Genomic DNA, 8,588 nt, shown 5'->3' with positions numbered 1-8,588 from the left:
TAAGACGGTTCAATATTTAGAAAATTATTATTGATTTCTAACGACATTTAAAAATGGCATAGAGACAAAATTCTGCCGGTTTCTACCGACGATTCATTAAAACTTAAGTTTCTATTTGTAAAATAATAAATGATGTGGCATTGTGATATCTTGCTTAATGTGGTGCTCATCCATTATTCCGTTACATTATTGTTTCAAACAAGAAAGATTATGTCAATCTAAGTCATCATTGTCCTAACTGTGCAAAAGATTACGATATATATGGCCCGTGCGATTGCACGGGTTCATAACTAGTGATGCTCTAACTCATAGTGACGCCCCGAAAGCGCTAGAGCAAATATTGAACAATTTTCGTTTTGTTGGTGATGTGGCCGACCACATCTTCCACCTACGTACTCCCCGAACTATTAGCTAGTTATTGTTTTTTGTTTTTTTAGAGGTAGTTATTAGCTTGATGTGGTGATAGCTGACCGGTTCAAGCGCATAACTGGATGGACAGATTAAGCACACGAGTACTCGGCCGGATTGGTTGGTAATAGACGTAGACGTGTCGCACGCGCCATCCATGCATCTCCTACCTACGCATCCGTGGCCATCCATCCTCCCGTCCAACTGACCAAACCTCTTCTTCCCGCAGCCATCCTTCCCACGTATATATGCCGTACGTCCCCCACACTCATATCAACACCCAGCACCGGTACAGGCAGCATCTGTCATTCATCTACCTCCTCCTGTTCTATCCCACAAACTACTAGCTACCTTGTCAGCCGCTGGTACGGTACGTGCAGATCAATGGCGGCCATGATGACGCTGGAGGAGGTGAGGCAGGCACAGCGGGCGGAGGGACCGGCCACGGTGCTGGCGATCGGCACGGCGACGCCGGCAAACTGCGTGTATCAGGCCGACTATCCGGACTACTACTTCAAGATCACCAAGAGCGACCACATGGCCGACCTCAAGGAGAAGTTCAAGAAGATGTGTAAGCCCAATGAATTTCATTCTTCTTTGCCGTCTCTTAATTTTGCCTTTTTCTCTGATGCACACCGACCTAACAAACAAACAATGCTTCATTTCAGGTGACAAATCGCAGATCAGGAAGAGGTACATGCACCTAACAGAGGAGATCCTACAGGACAACCCCAACATGTGCGCCTACATGGCGCCATCTCTAGACGCGCGCCAGGACATTGTTGTCGTGGAGGTCCCCAAGCTCGGAAAGGCCGCGGCACAGAAGGCGATCAAGGAGTGGGGCCAGCCGCGGTCTAAGATCACCCACCTTGTATTTTGCACCACCTCGGGTGTGGACATGCCGGGCGCCGACTACCAGCTGACCAAGATGCTCGGTCTTCGCCCGTCGGTGAAGCGCCTCATGATGTATCAGCAAGGCTGCTTCGCCGGCGGGACGGTGCTTCGCCTAGCCAAAGACCTCGCTGAGAACAACCGCGGCGCGCGCGTGCTGGTGGTCTGCTCGGAGATCACCGCGGTGACCTTCCGCGGCCCGCACGAATCCCACCTCGACTCTCTGGTTGGTCAGGCGCTCTTTGGTGACGGTGCAGCCGCGGTGATCGTCGGCGCGGACCCTGACATGTCCGTCGAGTGCCCCCTGTTCCAGCTGGTGTCTGCGAGCCAGACAATTCTGCCAGACTCGGAGGGCGCCATCGACGGCCACCTCCGGGAGGTTGGCCTCACCTTCCACCTTCTCAAGGATGTGCCTGGGCTCATCTCCAAGAACATCGAGCGCGCTCTGGAGGACGCCTTCAAGCCATTGGGCATCGATGACTGGAACTCCGTCTTCTGGATAGCGCACCCCGGTGGGCCAGCAATCCTTGACATGGTGGAGGCCAAGGTAAACCTGAACAAGGAACGGATGCGCGCCACCAGGCATGTCCTCTCCGAATATGGCAACATGTCAAGCTCCTGCGTACTCTTCATCATGGACGAAATGCGCAAACGCTCCACCGAGGATGGCCACACCACAACCGGTGAGGGAATGGACTGGGGTGTTCTCTTCGGCTTTGGCCCCGGACTCACTGTGGAGACGGTCGTCCTCCATAGCGTCCCCATCACTGCCTAGGCCAACACATGATCGCTCATTCTCCATTTATCTTCGTCGTGGAAAATTCTACTGTTGTTGCAGCTACCATATGTGGTTTGTACTAGAAGTGTTGGCGTGCTTTGCTGTACAACCTGGGCCATAGTGTTTCCTTCCTATGTGCTATGCATACTCTGTTTATTATTGAGATCAAGGTGGTTTGAACTATTGATTTGCGTAATTGAAAGTACAGTATTGCTAATTCTCAGTCACTATAACTTGGTTATGTCTCAATCAATGCTATATTCGTGAGATCTTACATTGAGATCAGTGCAAAATTTTCTTTTCGGTTTTTTTTCTTTCTTACTACATGTTATGTCACTTGACTTGATAAGTCTCAGTCGACTAAGACCTAACCACACCCTTGAAAGTAACCAATTAGGTTTACGATGAAACCTATAAATCAATCACTATCCAATTTGACTACCCCCGGCTAGACCTCAAAAGAAAACCGTTGAGTAACGAATCCAAAGTGATTGAGTTTAGTAGTTCCTTATAGAAAATCATTGACTATATAGATATGTTAATATGGAGAAGACAAAAATTGTCCGAAGCACTACAGAACCGAAAGTGCCCCTTGTTTCAAAGAGAGGAGGACGGGTTATTCACAATTAATTTAATGGCCAGAGACTGTGGCTGATGCATTAGGCATTCACTGGAAGACATCTGTGTGTGTGGGTCTAGTCATATGAGATGGCCTCTGTGAAAACACCTCTGGTGGCATTTCTTTTCCACATATGATGAAGAATCAGCAAATCTGCTAAAACAGTGAGATATTTGATGGAAAGGAAAGAATAAGATATAGCTTGCGAGCAATTGTACTTTTTTTTAGCATATGGCAGTCCACTAGTGAGTACAATAGGAGCTGAAAGTCTAAGATTCGGCTACACTGATATTATGTTAATTCTACTAATAATGTTACATTCTCATGAACTAAAAACTCTCAACATCTGGAATGTTGCAAACAGAGGAAAGATCATATATTTATTTTTCATTATATCAATAACATGAAATATCTAGTTAATTTAAATAAAACACTGATAGTCTGAGAACAGTTGAAATTATAATCATATTTCCCTGACAACTAAACAATATCATCCCCCAAAAGAATCAAGCACCACACAACTCAGAAATTTTGTCAGTAGAGAACATGGTGAGTTCAGAAATAGCTCATGATCTTCGACTATAAAGGATAACACATCATCCTCACATGTGAATCACCCTCTAGAATGGCCTTTTCTCCTCGGTTGGAATAGGCAGTTCCTTCCTTGAACCGGACTTGAGAGTTTCCTACCCCCACACGGCTCAGAAATTTCTATCTTAATTCCCCTATCTTAACTGAATTTGATTTATCAAAAATCAATCCAATTTTTTGCTGGGTTAAGCAAAAGAAACTAATCTCCTAAGTTTCAAACCCTATTTTATCAATAATCAGTTTGATATTTTTTCCCACCTTCATGTTAGTTTCAACCACTTGGTTTCTTCCTTTCCTCAAATAGAAAAAATGTTGCATACATTATTTTGCTTAAGATTTTTCATGTTGCATACATTAGTTAATAAAAAAATCAATTTGGAAATATGATACAACAACAACATGATCAAGTATAAACAGATGCTAAATAGGAATGGTGTGTGTACACTGAAACTAATAGTCGGAACAAAAATAACAGAATGTTGTAGAAAAACTTAAGGGTCATCCCACATGCAGAATAATAGAACCAGCCTCTAGGAGCGCCCATGCAAAATTGCTTTTATTGGTTCTTTGTTGGTTGGGGACTGATCCATGCCTTCCCTATTAGAAACCATTAATCTTGTTTTGGAGATAGTTAGAGATTCAGATCTGCAGAAAAAAAATTATTGCAAGCACCAGAGTAGTGCAAATGATAAACCTACTCTTCAAACTTCAGTGTATTAGTTATCTCTTGGCTTATGTATTATAGAATTCACAGCTATACCTCCTCTCGAAACTTAGTTACAACTTAGTTATCTCTTGGCTTAAGCATTCTGGAAACATATTTACTGTAGCAGTTGCAACTTAGTTATCTCTTGGCTTACGCATTCCATAGACATTGTAAATGAAAAAATGATAGCCCAAATGCTCGTGCAGTTACAACTTAGGTATACATGAAATTTACAGGTATATCAATGAAGCATGTTTTTTCAAATAAAACTATGTAGCCAAAACGCAAAGAATGACAGCACAATAATCTTCTATATCGAAATAGAAGCTCCCATTACCTGATTTTCATGGCTCCTTGTGCATCCACATCATCAGTTTTCTTCACCCCACCACTCGTGCGATCGAGCTTTCACTACATTCCTGATTGGAATTCTTGCGTGTGTGTTGTACGTACCCAGTTATTGACTTTTTGCACTTGGCCACGGAGCTGGGCTGTAACTGCCTTCTTCACACGTTCCAAACCTATGGGAAAACAAAAAATGGCCCACGTCTGTCGCCATTCACGGTTCATCTTCCGTCTCATAGCCTCCAATGCTCCCCAGGCCAGCCGCCATGCCAATGTTCATCTTCTTTCCAGATTCAGCCCCTTCCTCTCCTTAATAAATTATCCTCCTCGCTCTTCGTCTTCTTAATCAATTATCCTCCTTGCTCTTTGTCTCCTTGACACGAAAAAAAACTGATATGGATCTTCACCTACGCTGCGACACTGGCGGTCCATCGCTGATGTTTGGCTCATGATGCTTTTGTTACCAAACCTAAACCGTGACTGAAGCAGACTACATTTCTAGGTTGTGTTTCGAATTTGTTTTGGGGATTTGGCTAGCTTTGTAATCAGTTTGATTGCATCATTCGCTTATGCTATTTTACTGTGATATGGAGCAGATGGGTCTTTTTTATCTGTTATTATTGGTTAATAATTCGTGGTGCCCTTCTCACATTGGTTTTTGCAGGGAGCTAGCAATGATCGTGATATGTGGATCTTACGCACTTCCATACTCATATATGTGACACACCAACGGCGCAAAAAGGAATATATTTCATCCGGGCTCTGTTTCATCAGTTTTCAGCTATACTATGTTTCTGCACCAATCTTCAATTTCTCATATTCACATATACAACTTCCATAAACTGCACATGTGGAGTACAACTATTCATCAACTCTCTTTTTTGGATTGAGCTGCAACAAAATTCTCAGCTGTCCTTGGCACTTTATTAAGCAAAGCATAAAAAGATAATGTTGCTACAGACGATAACATTTTTTATTTGCATACAAAAAAATATGGGGTTTCCTCCCACAAGCACTTCTCTTGAATGCCTTTTAGCTAGGCAGACCAGTTTTTGGATAGTTTGAAGTTTTCTCATCTTCACTTTCAACAAGTAATCCATCAGTTTTCTTTTTAGTGGCTCCTTCTCTCTTTGCTGGTCAAAGGTATTTGAACAGACTATATATATTTTGTGATGCTTATGCCCATAAACTTGAATAACTCAACTCATTACGTGGTTCCTCTTCTGATATCCCTTCATATAATATAGCTATCTCATCTTCCAGTGGTTTACGAGCACAATAGGTAAACAAATTATCAAAAAAAACATACTCTACTCATCTTATAACCCAATAAAACTTATCATAAACATGTTCAAAGAGGTTCTTAATTAATACCACGGGAAGATCTTGGGCTCAAGAAAATACCGCGGGAGGATATTTTCTTATAGCATTATATTCAAACTCTTCATGGTTCAAAGATTTAATTCTACTCATGGTATATTTACCACTCAAGGTTTCCTTTATTAGAGTGCTCCCATTTCATCATATAATAAGATAATACCTCTCTAACTTATTTTATTAATGGTTTAAATTCCCTCATAAAAGTAATGACCACTAATTTTCATGCTAGGATCATCTACTAGCTAGAGGCAATTCTAGGAACATTCTTTGTAAAGAGGGGCGTAAATGGATAAACTTTATCTCAAAGTCCCTAACCAATAAAACAATAGTATCACTATAGCTTCTAGTCCTTTCAAGAACGGTTCCCTCTGGTAAACGTATAACTCCAGCAAAATTGAAGAAATCATGTATTACATATTTTCCGATAATATTACCACATGCTATAGCGTAGGTTTTAGTTTTCCAAGTTAAAGACTAGTGTCAAAAGTTTCGACATCTTTAATAGATGGGCTAGGTTCTTCGCTTACATATCCATTAAGATTTCAGAGGAGCCACTACATTGCATATTATGGATAGTAGACATCATGATTTCAATCCTAAACAAAAGTAGCTACTTGCTGTAATAAAATTGTCTTGTGATTTTTGGGTCTTTTGGAAAGGAGAAAAGCAAAATAATAACTAGGGAAAATATATAACAAGTAAGTAAAGTAACGGAGTGTGGGACCTATGACTATAGCAAATATCTCCGTAGCAACGGCACCAGAAAAATGCTTGCTTCCTCTAATCTAAGAAATTGTTGTTCCCCTAAGTGCAAAAGTCTGAAGGCAAACAACAATTTTCCTCAAGTAGACGACCTTAAGGTTTAATCCCCTATGCATCAAACACAATGTGTAATCAACACATACAAGTACTCCCAGTTACCAATCTAAGGTTTGATACAAAGATTGAATAAAAGGGATGAACTAGGGTTTGGAGATGAGATGGTGCTGGGAAAGATGTGTTGATCAAGAGCATGATCCCGACGATGAACGAAGTATTGATGATGACGATGGATCCAATTTGCCCCCCCCCCCTCCCCCGAGGTTTACCCGGTAGAATCGCTCCGCCAAAGAGCAAAAGTGCCCCACCTAGGTTTAGCCTTGCAAACGGCGGCGGAACATCTAGAGGATTTTCTGTGATTTTTCTAGGTAAAATGCGAATTTGTGGCCAAATGGCATCGGGAGGCAAGCCACCAGAGGCCCATGTGGCACATGGCGTGACCCAGGGCTCACCCGCATAGGGTGACGTATGGTGCCCTGGTGGGTCCACTCGTCCATCTTTTGCCATTTGGCTTATATTTTCTAGAAATAATTCAGTAAAATCTCCATTGCATTTGGAGCTCCAGAAATTACATTCTCTTCTATTACATTTTGGTCCAAAATTCCAGTTGTCCCGCAGTTTCCCTCTCTATGTTTACCTTGCATTTTAAGAGCGGGAAACATTAAAATTGCATCATAATGTAATATATCATTGAAATAGGATAAATTATAGTAGGAAATAGTGCTGCAAAATAGATTATTTACCTATGAAATACCTTGGTATGCATGTTTCTAATACTAAAATTAGGAATGAACATTGGAAAGGAGTTGAACATAAAACTGAGAAAAGGTGTCGATGTTGGCAGCATAAACTGCATGCATCCATTGCTGACAGAATCACTCTAGTTCAGGCATGCATGACCAACATGCGTTTATTCATGATGTCTTCTCATCCCATTCCAATGGGAGTAAGGAAAAGGCTGAATTTCTTAGATCTAGGATGGCCTGGTGGGGAGATGATGATAAGAAGAAACAACACTTGTTAAATTGGAAAACCTAATGTAAACCCAGAGATCAAGGTGGTCTGTGAACTTTAAATTTGGATATTAGGAGTTAGCCTTTGTTGGCAAAATGGTACTGGAAAATAGAAACTAAAAAGGGATTGTGGCAGTCTGTTCTTTTGAGAAAATATGTGCCTGATGGGTGTTTGTCTATAGCTACACCTAAAGTTGAAGATTTTAAATTTTGGACTAGCATTTTAAAAGTTATATATATATATATATATTTACCAATTCTGCAAAAAAACTAAGGGGTGGCAGAAATACCAGATTTTGGGAAGAATTGTGGGTAGATATCAAACCACTTAAATTAGCTTACCCCGGGTTGTACTTGCTTAGTTTTGATAATAATATTGTTGTTGCTGAGGCAATTCAAAAAGGCTAGGGTGGATTTAGATTTAGAAGAACCCTTTATGGAAAATCCTTGGATTTGTGGAATAGTTTGAAGTTAAGATGTGAGGAAATTGAGATGAGAATAGGTGTTGACAAAGTCAAATGGATGCCGACAACTAATATAATTTTATAGTTAAATCCTTGTATAGAAAATGGATTGAATCTGATTGTAACCTTTCCTTGAAATTCTTGTGGAAAGTTGAAATTCCCTCTTAAAATAAAGGTGTTTTTTATGGCTTATGTCTAAGAAAAGTATTCACACTAAGAATAATCTGCTTAGGAGATAGTGGATTGGTAATAAAACTATGTGTTTTGTGGAAGACATGGGAGCATTGATCATATTTTTTCCAGTGCTCGGCGACTAGTTTAATTTAGTGTCTTCTGAAAGGTGTACTATAGAATGCTCCTCTAAATTATGGAAAATACCAGGTATATGAGCCATTATTTCAAATCCAGAGGCTAATCATACTCTGGCAACTTTACGTAAGGCATACTTGGGTTGTTTGGGATTGGTAGTGGAAAAGTCTACAGATAAGTCACCCTTATTGTCCTTTTACAGAACCCTACATGAGATTTTCACCTCATGCGGCTCCTCGTTCAATTCTTTCAAAGGGATTATTTT

At 41.0% G+C, this 8,588-nt stretch overlaps 1 protein-coding gene across 1 annotated transcript; it reads left to right on the top strand.

Moving 5' to 3' along the window:
• Positions 1–700: 700 nt before the first annotated feature.
• On the top strand, positions 701–2,282 carry LOC123186993 (chalcone synthase 2). Its single transcript, XM_044598737.1, has 2 exons — positions 701–979; positions 1,077–2,282. The coding sequence occupies exons 1-2, from the start codon at positions 793–795 to the stop codon at positions 2,072–2,074; spliced, it is 1,185 nt and encodes a 394-aa protein (XP_044454672.1). The 5' UTR covers positions 701–792; the 3' UTR covers positions 2,075–2,282.
• Positions 2,283–8,588: the final 6,306 nt, after the last annotated feature.

Source organism: Triticum aestivum, chromosome 2A, assembly GCF_018294505.1.
Source record: "Triticum aestivum cultivar Chinese Spring chromosome 2A, IWGSC CS RefSeq v2.1, whole genome shotgun sequence".
In the NCBI taxonomy this organism is placed as follows: Eukaryota; Viridiplantae; Streptophyta; class Magnoliopsida; order Poales; family Poaceae; genus Triticum; species Triticum aestivum.
This window is presented reverse-complemented; position numbering and strand designations above follow the sequence as displayed.

What these genes read in the sequence shown, in the direction of transcription:
- LOC123186993 (XM_044598737.1), top strand. Translation starts at nt 793, where the DNA reads ATGGCGGCCATGATGACGCTGGAGGAGGTGAGGCAGGCACAGCGGGCG. An exon ending in GGAGAAGTTCAAGAAGATGT is followed by an intron (nt 980 to 1,076) that starts GTAAGCCCAATG and finishes GCTTCATTTCAG; the next exon opens with GTGACAAATCGCAGATCAGG.